Source organism: Crocodylus siamensis, chromosome 1 (genome assembly GCF_052110815.1).
Source record: "Crocodylus siamensis isolate JL-2025a chromosome 1, ASM5211081v1, whole genome shotgun sequence".
In the NCBI taxonomy this organism is placed as follows: domain Eukaryota; kingdom Metazoa; phylum Chordata; order Crocodylia; family Crocodylidae; genus Crocodylus; species Crocodylus siamensis.
The window spans coordinates 319,024,458-319,042,266 of NC_143395.1; the positions used below are offsets into that span (position 1 = coordinate 319,024,458).

General features: G+C 41.3%; 1 protein-coding gene across 7 annotated transcripts in view; it reads right to left on the minus strand.

Annotated features, from left to right (window-relative positions):
* Positions 1-17,809, minus strand: part of FARP1 (FERM, ARH/RhoGEF and pleckstrin domain protein 1) — a 336,263-nt gene that overhangs the window by 67,649 nt on the left and 250,805 nt on the right. For 5 of the 7 annotated variants that reach the window (XM_090023129.1, XM_090023112.1, XM_090023093.1 and 2 more), the window contains 7 exons: positions 16,790-16,904; positions 15,088-15,235; positions 12,530-12,625; positions 11,178-11,341; positions 8,832-8,900; positions 7,946-8,021; positions 5,282-5,522 (listed from right to left, as the gene is read on the minus strand). In XM_090023129.1, the coding sequence (XP_089879255.1) occupies positions 5,282-5,522; positions 7,946-8,021; positions 8,832-8,900; positions 11,178-11,341; positions 12,530-12,625; positions 15,088-15,235; positions 16,790-16,904 (909 nt within the window). The remainder of the gene's footprint in view (positions 1-5,281; positions 5,523-7,945; positions 8,022-8,831; positions 8,901-11,177; positions 11,342-12,529; positions 12,626-15,087; positions 15,236-16,789; positions 16,905-17,809) is intronic. The other 2 variants (XM_090023121.1, XM_090023103.1) reach the window with 1 other exon arrangement.

Below are 17,809 nucleotides of genomic sequence, written 5' to 3' on the forward strand. Positions count from 1 at the left end.
TGTCTAATGATATAAAATGCACTTCAGTGGCAGAAGACTGATGCAGAATGATTGGTTTTAAATTAAATGACTTTCTATGGAATTAATTAAAGCTATTTTTTCATAATAAAATAATTCTTTGTATACGTATTTGTAAAACTAGATATATAGTACTAACCCTGCAGAAGCACCAGATAAAAGGAAACAGTTGGAGATGAATGTTGTTTTCCAAGATTTCTGTTCTCTGGGAAAAACTTTTAATGAAAAGGGGAAAGGGGAAAGGGCAGGAGGGCAGGGACCTGGGGACAGGATGGGTACACAAAACCCACAGGATGTTTTATTAGCTGCCGAGCTAGTTCTTAAGCTGCCAGACTTTGTTTTATTCTTTTTTTTTTACCCCCATGATATAAAATATTAAGTCTATTACCCTTGCAGATACTTCAAAATAGCGGAAATGGGCCATTAAGGTAGCATTTCTGACCAAGTGAAATAATGTACATATCATAAATATTACTTGTATATAAAGCTATGATTCTGTTGTGGCAACCATAGAAAATGGAAATAGGTGTTTGTGCCTGAAAGCTAACAAAGAATGATTTTTTTCAACTATTGTGCCTGAAAGCTAGCAAAGAACGATTTTTTCAACTATTTAGTTGGTCTATCAAAAGCTATCACAGCCGAAAGAAACTCAGTGACTTTCATGATGTACTGTCTCAGAGGAAGAGCACATAAGGCCAAAGAGATGTAGTTCAGTCAGGGAATTGCAGCATGATTCCTCCAAATTTCAGTAACCAAGGGGTACACCTTGCCAGTAGGGAAATGACCCTGATACAGTTATTGTTTAGCTGTGGTAAGCAAACATAATGCATTCTTGGTAATTTTCGTAAAAATATTGTGCCCTACCCACCTCTCCCATAAATTTGACTAAAAAGTACCATGACAAAAATCATATTTTGTAAGCTCTGATGTTTGCTAAACTTCAACAATCAACTGAAACATAACTACATGAATCTAACTGCAAACTAGCTACTTTTTTGTCAATGAGGAAATTGACTCCAGTTCCACCTTAGGAATTCATTACTTGATCCTTAAACTTACTGGCTATCAAAGCAACTGTCTTATTTATTTTTACTTTACAGTACAACATTATATTATCAGAAAACCAACAAGAAACTCATGCACATGCTATCCACTTCTAAACAGCCTTCTAGAGTGGGTTTCATTTACCTACATTTAAATATTTAGAAGTTGAAGGCAGTCATTTTACAGATATTCTAAGTTCATAATGCAGACAACCTTCTTTAAGAGAATGACATACAAGCAAGTTTTCCCTCAGTACAAACAGTCTCAAGTTTCTAGATTAAAATCTTCAACAACAGAGCAACAGGTATAAGCACTCCTTGTCATGAAGTCTTTATAACGTCACTGTTTAAAGAAATGCTTCATTGTCCTTTATGCTCAAAGCTAAGGTACCTATTTCACTGAAAAAAAATTTAAAACCCCAAAGAATCTGGACAGGTAAAACTCATTATATACATGCGGGTATACTGAACAGCAAAAAAAAAGTGAAATACAGAACAAGAAAAATCTAAATTATTGTAAATTACTATCTGTTAAAGTATTATTCAGGAAATAGACAGATGAAGCAGCTATACCAAATCAGAAGAAGGTGGGACTTCCTACTTTTATGAGTGCACATCAGCTGATCTGTTTTAATTCTCTCAGGTAGCTGCTCTACTGGGCAGTAAGGGGAAGTCAAAACAGGCTTCAAATAGTTCATCCCCAGCTGAAACAGCTGTTAAATCAAGGTGAGTTAGTTTTCATTTACTGTGGAATAGAGTGGATACGTGAAACAGTTACAGGAGATCAACTTGATGCACAAGAAGCACCCCTACCTTTTTAACCAGTAGAGCCATTTCCTCTGGCTACACCTGAGGTCATAGTCAAGACTTCTTAAAATATGTTTTGACCACGGCATTAGAAAATGATACAAATGTTTCTTGTTTCCCTTGTTCAGATAAAAAAAGAAAACCTAATGAGTTTCTGAAAATTTATAATGTTCTAGACTAAAAAAGTCCTGTAATTTGTTCATCTATATCAGGCGTGTCTAACCTTCTTGAATGTGGGGCTGGATCATGAACTTTTTATCACCCAGTGGGCTGGCAGGAGCGGGTGCTCGTGTGGCCTGTCCAGTCCGGCCGCAGCCTGGGGGTACAGGGGTCAAGGGGTGCCACCTGACCCCACCGTGTCCTCCCTACCACCTGGGTGGCTTCGAGGATGCTCCCATACCTGCGCACCTGGGCTCAGCAGCTAGGAGGACATGTGGGGACTCTACAGCGGGGTGCAGGATGTGCAGGGACACCCCCCTGCTCCCTCTTCCCCGGGGCAGCCCGAGCCCAAGCAGCAGGGGTCCCTCCATCCCCAGGGCCTGACTCACCACTCCCAGTGCAATGTCTGTAGGCGTGGGGGGATGCGGGGAGGTGGAAGCGGTACTGGCTTCCCGCCCAGACAGCCACAGCAGCAGCAGTATCTCCTGCAGGCCCAGCCACAGCATCCCTCTGCGCTGGGATCTGCACCCCCTGCACCCGCCCACCCACTGCGCTGTGACCTGCTCCAGCCCACATGGCTGGCAGGGACCAGCACAGGGTGGGGCCAGCATGCAAATGAGAAAGAGAGGGGTGGGGCGAGGAAGGGACACAGTGAAATGAGGGTGGAAGGGAGGAGCCGCACCGTGTCTGCAATGTCAAGCTGATGCAGTGTGTGTGGGAACCTTACCCCTTCCTCAGCCCTTTAGCAGCCATTAGGAAGCTGCTGAGGGGCTGGGGGAGGGACAAGGGGTTCCCGTCGCAGCACCGCAGGCCACAGAAAAGGGCTTAGCGGGCCTCATGGCAGCCCGCAGGCCATATGTTGGACAAGCCTGATCTATATTTAAGAGAGTAGATGGATACTTGTCAACTGCACAGTTCAGCCAATGCTCCCAATGACTGCCAAAATTAACTGATTTCAATATTTAATTTCTTTCCTTTACAACAGAATTTAGTGGGAAGGCTAAGGCCATTGGTGGGGTGAAGGGCACCTCTTGTAGCATGGCCATAATTATGTCAGGACACCTGGATAGTTAGCCTTTTTTCAGTACTCTCTTAAGTAAACTACAGGAATTATTATTTTCAGATAGGTTTTCAAATTCTATACATTTAACTTGTTGGAAGAAAATGTTTATAGAATTACCCTCCCTCTTTCTGTACAAACATTAAAATACTACAGTATATACAATACAATCATTCTGAAGGCAAGCAGTCTGGCAGGAGTCTGACTCCATGAAGATAAGGTTCTTGGTCCCTGTCAAAGACTGAAAAGTGGATGAGGTGGCACTATGAAAATCAACAACCCACCACAAAACAATTAGGTTCTGCTCAGGCAAACATTTTTTCCTGCTCAGAGAAAAAGATCCCTCAAAACTGTCATGCAATATCTATGAGAAAATAACAAAAAAAAATGCAAACAACTGAAACAACAAATACATTTTTGTTAAATTCTATTAAAGAATGTAATTATTGCCTTTCAGACAAGGCCCTACCCTTCTTAGCACAGATTTCATCTAAGCTTTTCACTTACACAATATCTTCAGCCTCTTCCTTTTATTTCAGGAGGACAGCTGAAGTCCAAGAATCAATAAAGAATGATCTATTTAATCCTCTAGATACAAAGCCACTGCTCCAGTAGTTCCAGTATATGAATATTTTGTCCGTTTAACTCATCAATTCAAATGTGTTATGAAGATGAGTAAAATAAAGTAATTCTTGATTTAAAAAAAGTTTCTTTCAGCTTATTCAAGCTGTCAACAAGACTCAGTCTTGAATATCAAGCTTCCTGCATTTGGCCTGAAGCTTAATTTCATCCTTAATGCTGCTAGGCACTGAAGAACTACTCTCCTTACACAGGAGAGGAGAAAAAAAATAATTTGACTTGTATAAAAGAGCACAATGTGCCTACTGTAATTTCATTTATATTTTTCAAAATGACCAGTAAGTTGTCACAAAAACTACTACAACTACCTAAATGTGATTTGGTATAAATAACAGTCATATCTATAAATTTCTTCCTAATCATAAGCTACTACACAAAGATAACCAAATCAATAATGATTCTTCTCCTGCTGTCCTTCAGAGAAGATGTATCACTGGTTTAGGCTTCAATGCAACCTAGCATTTTTACTGTACACCTTGCATCACAGTATACATGGTCAAAATCTAAAACTGGAATGGGGTCCCAGGCTCCTAACAGCTCAAGACATGCATACCATCCTCATCACTGAGACCAACAGACACCTCCTCTTCCACCTCCTCATCCAACTGAAGGCTTCCAAGAGAGTACTTATTTCTAGGAATAGGTGAGGAGCTCAGCACAATGGGATTTCCAAACACAAGGGGATCAGTAAAAGGGTTCATTATTTCTGAGTCTGAATCACTAGATTCTGTTCCACTGCTGGTGGAGCCCTCCATCATCTGGATGGCAGCCGTATGATCTATCATGCCACTAACATATAAAGATTGCATGATTGAACTCTGCTTTGACTGTCCAGTAGCTGACACACCGTTTGCCATGGTTTTGCCTTCTAAAGAGGTCATTTTAACCAGCTCACCTTTATAATATCTCTCTGACCTGTACTCCTGATCTGGGGTTAAGGACATCTGGCTCAGGATAAACGGGTCTGTTTCTGATTTATTATGAACATTGTGGATTTTTTGATAGTGACGCCTTTGCAAGCCTGGAGAACATCTATCATATCCTTGACAGTTACAAGCATGACTATGCTCCTTCCCCTCCTCACTCCTCACCCTTCTGTCATGCCCATTTTCTGAGCCACAGCCCTGATAGCCATTTCTATTCAAACTCATGTTAGGACTAGACCCCTTGCTACTGGGAGGCAGTGGAGTGGCCAATGGGCTACGACTATCTGGACCCCTGAACAATTCATCAACCAGTGAGCTGTGCCTTGGCATTTTGGGGCTTCCACCAAGATAGAAGGACATATTAGCTGGGTTATCATGAACATACTCTTCAAGAATATTTTGGGAAGTCTTTATAGAGGTGGAGGAATCCCTATACCTAGTCCTATTACGATTTTCATCTCTATAGAGAATATAGGCACCGCTGGTCAAATCACCCTCATAGTTGTCATTTGTTTGGGAATGTGACCGGGTTATTTGTCCTCTCAAAAGGTCATACTCGCTATCTACATCACTGCAGTCAATGAAAGGAATGGAAGTGCTGCTTCCACGAGCAGCCCTGGATGCTGGACCTGTGCTTGGTTGCTGCGACTGAGTTCTATTCTGCTGTGTCCTATCCTTAACGATTTCCTCTTCTTCCTCCATTGTTGCCATCACCACTCCATCCACCCTTCTGCCTTCCTTAGGACTCTTCCTCAAGGATGGGCTTCTGCGCTGCTCAGCATCTTCTGCTGATACTTTTAGTTCCTTCCCTTGCTGGCAGCTCTGCACTGCTGGGGCATCAGCATCATCTCCAAATGTAAAGCTAGAGCTCTGGAAAGAAAAAGGGGAAAGGATATACAGAAAGGAGGGGGGTTGGTCAGAAAGGTGTGTGGGGGGAGAAAAATCAGTGATTGCTTCTGGCAGAACACCAGAATCCTGCCCTAGGCCTTGGAGCAGCCACATCATATTCTCTTGACAGCAAGAGCTGTTAACATATGCTTTAATAAATATGGAAGTCTCTGATCTTGAAGAGCAGATGATGGGCTGAAAGGGACTTGAGCTAAGCACAGGGAAAAGAAAGAAAATACATGGCAACAACTTACAAAACTGCCTGCATGTTTAGGAGGACATAATGGCACATGGGAATGACCAGGAGCGTAAATAGACCAACAGGCCTATGTCCCATGGAGAAGCCAGAGTGGCAAAAAGAATGGAATATCAATAATGGTAAATTCTCTGCATCCTATTTGCGTATATGAAAAGAGTCCCAGAGTGATGTTTTGAGCAATCCAGCATTAACTTGATGGAACTGTACTTTCATTTAGTTGCAGGATTGCTTTTCTCTAAGCAAAGAGCATGTGTCAAGTACTTTGCCTCCTCTACCTGAACTGGTCTTAGAAATGTGAACCTTTATTTTGAATGAAACACAAATTGTAGCATGAGTTCACTGAGGCACTTTGCAACATGAATATGGTGCTAGAGATAAATTTTAAACTGAAGGGAGCTCTGGCGGAATTTTTTTGGCCACTTAAAATATATTATCCAGGTAGAATCATAGAAAATTAGGGTTGGAAGGGACCTCAGGAGGTCATCTAATTCAACCCCCTACTCAAAGCAGGATCATCCCCAACTAGGTAATTCCAGCCAGGGCTTTGTGGAGCTGGGCCTTAAAACCCTCCAAGGATAGAGATTCTACCACCTCTCTAGGTAACCTGTTCCAGTGCTTCACCTAGTGAAACAGCTTTTCCTAATACCCAACCTAAACTTCCCTTGCTGCAACTTGAGATAATTGCTCCTCGTTCTGTCATCTGCCACCACTGGGAACAGTCTAGCTCTATTCTTTTTGGAACCCCCTTCAGGTTGTTAAAGGCTGCTAATTAAATCCCACTTCAGTCTTCTCTGCTGCAGACTAAATAAGCCCAGTTCCCTCAGCCTCTTCTCATAAGTCATGTCCCTCAGCCACCTCACCATTTTTGTTGGCCCTCTGCTGGACTCTCTCCAATTTGTCTACATTCTTTCTGTAACGGGGGACCCAACACTGGGCACCATAGCTGAGAGATGCTCAACCTTTAGCCCACAGGTAAAATCCAGCCAGTGGGGCCACGTCACTCAGCCTGTGGGACTCCCCATGGGTCGAGAAATTTGGCAGTGGGGAGCAGTGGCAATTAATACGGTCTCTCCTGCTGCCGAATTCCTAAGCCTCACTTGACAGGTCAGAACCAGGCTGTGCTCCCTCCCCCTACATGGATGTGTCAGGTCATGCCACCTCCCCTCCTTCCAGCATGGCCAGATCAGGGCTGGGCCACACCCCCTTCCTCCTGCACAGTTAGGTTGGGCTGGGCCATGCCCCCATCCATCTGCATGGCTAGATCAGGGCTGAGCCAGGCCCTTTCTCCTGTGTGGCTGGCTCAGGGCCAAGTCAAACCTCCACCCCCCCCATGCAGCTGGATTGGGGCTGGGTCATGCTGCGCCCCACTCCCCCAACCTCCATGGAACTGTACTCCCTTCCCCCACATGGCTGGATTGGGGCTGAGCTGCCCCCTGCCTCCCTCCATATGGCTGGATGGGCATTACTGGTGAGATCTGTTCCATATATGGATGAGGCACTGCCCATCTGGCCTGCTGGGCAAAAAGGTTGAGCACCACTAGATCAAACCTATCATTTTTGCTTTGAATAGCAGCTGTTTATCATCAAAGACAGGACCAAGGCTTGTTATCTGCCAAAGAGAACGATTTAAGAGTTCTTAACTAGATTTCCCCTAAGGAAATGTGTTTCTTCCTTTCCTGTCAACACAACAAAACATCTTGTCATGAATATCTGAAACTCCTCTAACAGCTATCTCTGAAAATCTTCTCCTTTTAGTCAGCTGCAACCGGGAAACCTGCCAATGGCAACAGCACATTCTGCCAGCAGTTCTCAAATGTTTATGGAACTGTACTGTTTACCAGATGAAGAGCTCCATGGCACCCCTTCTATTCATTCATGAGCACTGTGACCCAACAGGGAGATGAAGTTGCTCCCAAAAGCAGTAGTGCAGATCTTTTTTCCACACTGTGGGTTAGTGCACTGAATGCTAAATCAGCAAGTTAGAATTTTGGAATCCCTGTACTAAGGGTTTCTTAATAAACTTTAACATAGGTTCTATATAAAAGAAAAAGCATGTCTCTGTAATAATGAATCATTAATTACAGGAGGGCAACCTAAGGGGAAAGGCTTAAAATGCATCTCATGGGATTTCATCTGTATCACTGACTTGTTTTGGCACCTCTGAATGCTGTTCTGAAGGCTGGGCAGTCAGGCTCCTGATGGAACGAATCTTGCTGTGTTTCCTGGGAGAAATCATATTAAGAAGTTAAAGCCATGTAAAGCTTTTCATAAATAACCAAGCGCAGACACTTCCTCAATAACAAAAGCTCCAAATGGCAGCTTTCATAAATGCTTGCCCTGAAATGGGTTCATGATCCTTCTTTTTATACAAGGGAAATAAAGTGTGTGTTACATAAATACCAGTAAAGAGCAGATAGGGCTCTGAGGCAGATATCTTCCATTACCAGAACATGAGTCAGGCTCATCTTGCATTTCAACTGTGACTTCAAACTCACCATGACCAAGATGAGATGACAGACAGAACTGTCACTAGTAAGTTAGATATCTTCCTTTGAGCATTGCCAATGAACAAATGTTTAGCTAGGTTTACTCAACCACTTTATTCTCAGGCTTATGTTCTTATTAAAAGAGAACCCATTCCTATTTTTGGATACTAATGGTGTGCGTCACCAAAGGAGATGAAATTCAGTATGCAATGGGGGAAGTCCCCTGGCCACAGGACAAGAAACATGGAAAAATATACAACCCATTAACAGACTTACAAGTACACAGCAACCACAACAGCTGGACTAGGTTTCACAGGGCTGGCTGTAAACCCCAGTTTAAGTAAGGGTAACCTTGGGGTTGCTTTAACTTATACAGATGGCAGCGACTCCAAAGGAATATTATGGCAGCAATGACTTAAAACGGCCCAAAGGGACTTTGGCTGGGCTAGCATCAGAATCCCCCTGTCTTCCCAGTCTGCATGACAATTCTCAAATTCAAGGGCATTTAAAACATTTGATTACATCACTTTGATTATCTCTCCTCACCTTTCAAACTGCACTTTCTTGTGTCCTCCTTCTTTAACATAGTCAAGAACCTGCTTCTGAGTCCGACCACTGGAACAGAACGACAGTTAAGCTGTTAAACCCCCAATATTAATGTTTGCTAATGTTCAATATAATGTGCCAGCTTTTGTTCCAAGTGTATACATACTCAACAGAGTGCTTATAGTCTGCATACAATCAGTGCCATCTGTACTAGCATTCTACCACCCACCTACTATATCCCATGGACTAGCACTCAGCAAATAAACATTTTTTATTGAAAGAATGCAATGAACAGTATTGTCTATCCATGGATAAAATGTCACTCGCATCTTTTTACCATGAAGATGCCTTTCTAGAGTAGTTTAATGCTTACATTTAACAATGTACCCTTCATACTGAATTATGTAATTAAAAGGTTACCAAAGGCAGAGAGAAATTTCAACTTTCCTCTTGCAAATAAAACATGGCAGGATACCTTCTGAGGGTTAAATTGCAGTCTTACCTCAATAAAATGGTTTCAATAAACATTGGTAATAAGGACTGAAGGGAAAACAGTTGAAATATATGTCAACATTCAATTTTTGGTCTTAAAGACATTAACCTACAGGTACAAACACATTTGGCAGGGATTCAGTCTGGGAGTAACTTCAGGTCTTGCTTCTATGTTCCATGAAAAAATAACTAATGCCAATCACATATATTGTGCAAGGATATTAACACCAGAGGAAAAGGAAAGCAATAAGAATTTGCTCCCAAACAGAAATGTCTATCCTATGTCTGGAGAATGCTCAGTAGGAAATAAAAGCCTCCATAACTGGCATGAGCAATAAACTGGCCAGCTGAGGCAAGGTTGGTCTCTCTCTTGGAATGCTCTCAGTAGACATCAGAGTGAGAGACATGGAAAACAGGAGAGCTCTCCCATGTTGAATGTATTTGCATTTTTCTCATTCGCTTTTGTAAATCCAATAGTTTATGCCAATGTGTACCTGTGTACCTCCTCAAGGAGATGGTCCTTCCACCTCAACTCCTCTACTTTCAGACAAGGGAAAGTTGGAACAGATTGAAGAGGACATGATTTATACTTGTATAAGGCATACCTAATTTTGCCCTTGCTTTGAAGAAGACCTAACAAAATGCAGCTCATAGGAAATCAGAACATGGTTGGTGACACATCAGCTTTACTAATATCAAGTCCATGTCTAAACTCGAAAAGGGTGGCCAGAACAGCTATACTGATAACTCTTCCTAGTGTAGTTACAGCTTATTCTCGCAAGGAGTGCTTTGTTGACAGATCTTATACCAGTTTTCTAAACAAAATACTCTGTATTGGCAAAAGAACTTTTTTGGCAATAAAGCTGCTTCTATATGAGGACTTTTGCCAGCAAAAAAACAGAAAGTCACAACCATAGCCAATATTACTATGCAAGTTGCCATCGCACACAGGTGGTTCACTGGGCTAACGGTTTTATGTCCACTAAGTGAGGCGGACTGAAAAACTACAGCTGGTATTAGCAGTGAATTGACAAGGATGTCCATTTCAAAACTGGCATTAGCAAGAAAACTGATGAGACCATCAGATTCAGTTTCTGGAAAAATAGCAGGTGTACTTTAGATGGTGCAAGTGATGTCTTTTTGTTGAAACCTTAAGGGATAGCAAATAGCTAGCACAATTCACCCAGTAAAAGTGGTTGCCTGCATTAGCTGCAGGCATTTTAAATAGTGATGATGACTGTACCAACAAAAGTCTAAAGTGGACACCTGGCCTAAGGGGAAACTCCTGTTCCTTTTAACCACAGTCTTCACATTCTCACTGGAATCAAGGTTTCTGCTGAATGGGGGTGAATTTGTTAGGCTTCAAAGAAACCATGCAAGGAAAACCTGAAAATCTTATGTGCTGTAGAACAAGGCTCATTCCTTGGGAGCTCAAGGTACACTGTTAAGGTGGTAGAGAAGTAAACAGCAGTACTGTTGGTGGGTCTGTCCAGTGCACAGATTGTCTGTCGAGTGAAACAAATGCACTGGACTATATTAATTTGTCACTTTCCTATACACCCTTGAACAGTTAACTTTGCATAAGCTACTATATATAAGGCATTTAGGATTTTATTCCATAGCCTTGTTCACGCTACTCTAGTGGGACAAAAGACAGGATCTAGATCCACCTTATAAACCAAATAAATGAGAGATGCATAAGCTTCCATGGTTGGACAAGTACTTTAGACATTATAATGCCACAGTCTGCAGTGTGGAGGAGGAAAGAAACATTAATTATGCAAGATTAGAATCAGGACCATGTGATATGATTTGAATGTCAGCAGGGAACAGATGAGAAAAATCAAGTCTTACCTGAACCTAAATGATGAACCTCTAGAAAACAGAACGGGTTTAGGCTTTGGTTTGGGCTCCTCAAAAAGTCTGAAAAAGGCATGATGTTCTACACAGATCTTCCAGAAAGACTTGCAGAAGTCCCGACTAGCCATCAGAAACTCCAAGGTGTCCTGGAATGAACTCTTCAAGAGGAGAGAGCATGAACAACTGCGTGAGTTAATGGGGGAGAAAGACACACTGTATTTACACACTGATGGATCAGAAGTTATGTTGCAAATTTTCCTTGCTTATTGAGTCCATCCTCCCATCTCGATAACTCTCCACACACTCTTCACAGGACTATAACGTAACAGCTGCCTAAATTTTCTCTCGCTGCCTCATGTATCATAGCTATGGCAAGGCTCCTCAAATTATTTGCAAAATGCTGTTTATATTAAATCAGAATATTCCAATTTGTATTTCTCTCTTCATTCCAATTGATATTTATACCTGCTGACATTTCACCTTTCTACAGCATCCAGCCAGGAAGAAACAAATGAATTTCACAGAACAGCATCATCATTCATATTTTTTTTGAAGCACAGCATATGACTAAGACCTACAAACATGATTTGTAGTGACTTTTCTGAAATGTTGTTTAATGGGAATATCTTGTAAAAAGTCCTTCAAGTAGATTAACACATCCTTCCTCCTTTGCCAAGATGCCTTTCATCATTTCTGCTTCTCTACTCCTGCACCCCACGCCAAAACCTTGAGCTTGATCCAATATCAGCTTCAGAACATTTGTTTAGTACTGTATTCCAGGATAAGTGGTACGACGTATTCTCAGAACTGAGAGACCCAACGCTCATTAACTCCAGAATGAGAGAATCTGTTGAACTGAAGATTCTTCCCCTCCTGCAGGCAGGCAAAGACATCTATCCCTATTCTAGGGTCACTGAACATCACAATTGTGTATCATAGTAGCAGTGCATTGCCCCCACAGTTTAACTTAACATTAATAATTCAAAGTGGGCACAAAACCGGCAACCCCAGCTTTAAAAGGAAGCTGTGTATCGTGTTTTTAGCATTGGCTTTAGACCAGTATGTTAAGTAAATTTGGCATCAGATAAAATCTTCGCCCGTTTGTTAATCTTGCTCAAGCCTTTTCAGTTATGTCCTCTGTTGAGGCTGCCCATGACAGATGCCAGTTTTAATGCTGACATGACAAAACAAGTTATAAAAGCACTGGCACCAAGGTGAATGAATGCAAGCAATTATTACAAAAGGTCTACTTACGAGCTAAGAAACTAAACCTCATATTTTACCCGTGTGTAGCAATTCACCGAAGTACCCATCCCAGCATTCCTTCAATCCTACCAAGGACTTACATTCACATCAGGCCGCAGTTTGATAAGAAAACGCTTTCTCTTGAAGCTGAGCTTCCGAACCTTGGCCCAGTTGAAGGCATTGATCTTGGTGTGACCCTAAAGAGAAGTGCAATCATGTTGCAGATTAAAAGAAGAGCCTGCCTATTGCAGAAAATAACCAGAAGACAAACCTAACAGTTAAGGAAGGCCTTCTATACATTCTATGTTTAAAATGTAGTTCATTTGTAATTGTGATATTACTAACCATTTAGACTCCAATCCTGCAAACACATCTACACATTCCTAACTATGAGTTACAGTCCCTAAAGTCAAGTATTAAAGTTAAGGGCATATATGTTTATGGGGCTTGGGTGCTTTTTACTGTGGAAGTGACAAGAAACACAACTATACTAGGGACTGCACAAATGCAGATAAAATAGTCCCTACCCAGATGTTATAATATAATCTTAAGTGTTTTTTTAATTTTTTTACAAATATCTTTCCAGCTCCCTCCCTTTTTATCTGATGAGTAAAATCAATACCCCTTTAAAAACCTTTTCTTTCTAGGAATAAAACCCTCAAGCATGCAGTCTCAGCATTAATCCTTTCTCCAAGTAAGAGATATAAAAGGAAACTACTTGACAGTGTTTATTTGAAGAGCTCAGAAGCAATGCAGCAAGTCCAAGAAACAGACTCCTGTTAGGAAAACACTTTCTGAATATTAATTAGGGTCTCACAGATTAGCAAGCAACAGACTCCATCAATTAAATGATGCCAAAAGTGAAAGAAGATTTAAAATATTAGTCATTTCAATTTACTAATGAAGAATTGATGAATGTGCCTATAACCCAGTTTAGGAATTGCCAAAAGCAGCTTCTATTGGAGTCCTAATTAATTATACAAACCCAGACTGCTCTGCAGCAGTTCCTATATCAGACACAGCTACAAATATTGATACATTGTGATGATTTTTGTTAGATCAGCCTGGCTCTCTATGACTTTCATAATTACCTCTGCTAGAAAATTCAATGGCACAGCGAAGGGTTTCTAAATACTTTATAGACAACCATAAGTCAACATTGATGTGTTTTATGAATGAAACTTTAACATCCCTTTTTATTTTCAAATCTCATTTTTCTCAATTACAGCCTCTGCCCTGCAACTGCCAGCCTAAACTCTTATGCCTACATAGAGGCAATGGACTACAACAAGTCAGGGAGACTCCAATGGCATCTCCCTCCCAGTGAAGTTGTACATAAGCTCAGTAATAAGTGCTGTAGCCAACAGAAGCTGAGAGTCCTCAGTGCCTTGCAGTATCAACCTCCCTGGCCTCAAACTGGCAACTAGATCTGCTTGGATGGATCCTATCACCTGGAGAGAACCAGTGAAGCCAGTGATGTTTTGCATAGATGCTGGGCATAGGATCAGGGCCTTGTTCTGAAAACTTCCTACTCCTTTAAAATATAACCAAGGAAGACAGGGAGGGAAGGGGTATGCAATTACTTCAACATACATGAATTTTTAACCACTTTCCTCCAGTTTCTGTTTTAAGATTTGCTTTTAATTGTATGGGTTTACAGGTAGGCCATTTTCACTTTTGGGAGTTTCTGGTGGAATTAATTTTTCACTTCCAAACCAAGTCTATTGGAAAGCTAAATCAAAGCTTGCTTAGGGCTGGTAGGTGGAATTTTTTTTTAAGTAAGATTTTTTTTTTAAAATCAGAGTGAACTTTTAATACAAAATCTTTTCAGTAATTTAAAACAGAAATGTTAAAGCAGAGTACGCAGAGGCAGGGTCAGACATCTTGAGCAGTGTGTAAGCAGACCTAACTCTCTGTCTGTAATGAGACCAAGGTAAACCAGCTGATTATCTGGCCCTTTGTGATCATTACAGAGCTTGGTCTGTTAATCACCTCATGGGAGGTTGATGGAGGGAAGTCAGGAATGAAAGCTGAATAAGACGTTTCAGTAAATGTATTTTTAAACCCAACTTGCATGGAAGCAAGGGTGGGAGTGGGGGAGAGAAAAACCTTTTTACTGAGAGAAGGATTGCTGGATTGGACAAAAGGAGAATGAAGAGCCTGTTGAGGAGCAATAACAGTTGGCTCTAGGTTTTGCAAAGCCTTATAGGAAGCAATACTATGGGAAAGTTCCATCCTCTTCTCACCTATTCCTGAATCTCTTCTTCCCCACCTCCAGCTGTACACACTTACTACTCTCACTCTATCCTAGTTCATGCTTGCCTGCTCCATGCCTTGTTTCTCATTTGGGGTGGCCTGTTTCCTCAGCTATATGGATCAGGGTAGTGAGAACTTATAGACCCTATAGAACTTTTAAGATGTAGGTGAAATCTTACGCAACTGTCTATGCCTAATACCAACCCTGGATACTAATTTGGAGATGCCCTGACATTTTCATGGCTCTCAATTCCTTTTAGCTTTCATCTGCCATGAAGACAGCTGGAAACTGGACTCAGCTGGACACATCTCCTATATAGGCAACACCTTAATCACCATGAATGTAATAGGTGTTTCAGCAGGTCTAATGTAAAGACCGAAGCCATGATCAGACTGGCCTAACCTGAAACACCAGAATGCCTGTGTTGGCAACTGCCAGGTTGATCTTTGTTCCTTCCCTGTCCTTTGCTGGATGCAATCGAATTCCATACATCTCCAGCCGACGGGCAATCTCTAGCAACTGGAAATCTGATTCTGCTGGTGTCTGTCCCCTGCAGAAACAAAAGCCAAGAAACCTAATCCTTATTAATTTGTGATCAAGGGCCTCAAAAAACATTTTATTAGATAGTACCCATCTGCCCCTTTCATTCTACCTAACTTCCAGCAACTACAACAATAGGTCTAGCATCAGGTATAGTAGTCAAAAAAGCAAGATTTCTTAAAAGGAACTCTTAGTGCCTCAATTTTTGCATGCCCAACTTTACATACATAAAGGATTTTGACTTTTTCAGAAATGTCTTAAACTAAGACAGATTTGGAAGAAATGAGAAGTATGAGAAACAGTTCCTCCTGGAACTATTTAGCCCATCTGCAACTGAACAGGCAGATCTCGAATTGGCCTCCTCAGTCATCCACAGACTCACAAATTACATCCTATTTGCTGGAAAACTGTCATCCTCATATCGAGAGACTACCAACAACCAATACAAAACCAATTTCCACTTAAAATACAAGTAAGCATACATGGAGAAGTCTGGACATCAGAATTTTAGCCATCATAATGCTGCTTGTGTTTTTTTTAAGATAAAGAACATATTATAAATAAAAATGTTTCCGTTTTAATCAAACATTGTTGCTGGTGAACTCAGAAGCCAGCCAACCAGAGTATATAACCTCAAAAGCACACAGAGGCTTATATACCTCAGTCAAAAGAATTGTAACCTTCGAACAATACAGTGTGAAATGACACAGACGTTATTGTGTACACAAGTCAGTTTGCTATTTGCTTGTCTATATCTTCAAAAATTACATTTAAATTCTGTATTATTTATATGAACAAGACCATAGATCACATTGTGAAAAGATTCATAAAAATGAAAGATGATGGGAATAGCATAGCATATAACTGATTGAGAAGAAAAAAATATGGAAAGGGGTAAACAAAACGCAGTGAACACTAAGGGCAGTGAATGTACATTTTTGGGTCCCATATACATTCATTTCTTCATTATTAAATTATGCAGCAGTCCTGGTTGAGGTAACTGCTCATATAAAAAACAAAGTCATGACAACTACCCAGACTGTTTAGTTGAAATGCAGCAATGTCCGTTTTGAACGCTGTGAAAGCAGAAATGTGTGTCCTTCAGTCTTTACAGCTTCCTTCCAAACCAAACCAAAGCCTTACTTCAATTCCTAATAAGATTTTATATTCTATTTGCAGAATCTCTCAGACTTCCCCTCAAGATTCTAAATGAAGCCCTCTCCTCCGGGAAGGTGAAAAGGCCGTAATTCCATGTCCTTGAAATCGATGAGATTACTGACAATCACCTGCATGATAAGGGTCATCATTTGTAATCAGATCTGTATATATTAAATCAGCAGTGAAGAGTTTTATATAAATCAGGCTCTGAAAACAAGTGAAGGCTTGAATGAAAAATCAGAGCTGACTGATACTCCTGTATGTTGATAGCACAAATAAAAAAAGTAAGCGTAGGAAAAATTCATAGGCCTGAAAGTCATGTATAGATAAAGCCTATTATAAATTTACAGCTAGAATTACACTGGATGCAAAAGAAGCTAACAAGAAAAAAAAAGCTGGGACTTACATATGATTCAGGTGGAATTCCATAATTTTGTCTTCTAGTGCTTCTTGCTGAGGTATATACTTGTTCTTTGCTAAGTGTTCACGATCTATGGTTTCATCAAAATCCCCAATCTCAGCTAGAGAGAATGCAGGGGAGGGGGAGGCAGAGGAAATCAAAAGATATATAGTTAGATAAACCAAAAGACAGATAACTAGAAACATGGCAGAGAAATAAAAATATATTTGTTCAAAACCTCAGCATGGTTTTTTTATAAGGCATATTTTATGTCATTTTCCAGATCTTTCTTGTCTTCTTTATGAGTAAGTAGAACAGTGAGAGGTGGCTCAGTAGGTAGAATTACACTTGCACAGATGAAATATTCACAAACCTATGCTGGCTTGGGTATAGATCAGGGGCTGGCATGTAAGACAGGCCACCAACTTGATGAACATTTTGGTGGAATATGTCAATTTTGTTGCTTTCACTGTGGCACTCAATACAACTGCATTTGCTCTAGAACAATGATCTCTCCAGAACTCCATCTTAAAGCCCTTTCCAATTATGCACTATGCCAGGATTGTCTAACTTCTACGCCCCTGGGGGAGGGGGCACATGCTGTGGGTGCTACACACCATACAGGCCATACCAGGCAAGGCATGGGCCGCTGGGCAACTTGCCCAGTGGATGTTCCTCTACCCCACTTGCTATATGGCTATACTCACACAGGCACTCCCTCCACTGCTGTACCACGTGGGCACAACCCCTCTCCGTGCACAGCCCTGGATTCACCCTCAGCTTCCCATGTACTAACCCCTCGGTGGAAGCAAGAAGCAACAGCTGGAGGAGGAAGAGGGAACCCAGAGACTCTGTCTGCTGTTGCAGCTTGAGCAATAGGGGAGTGGTGGCTTGGCAGGAGCCTGAGAGCCACAACTTAAACTCTCACAGGTCACACATAGCCCAGGCCAAAGGCTGTAAGTTGGACAGCCCTGCACTATCGCAAATTTTAAAAATATTTGTTTTGATTCTTTGAGTAAATACAGT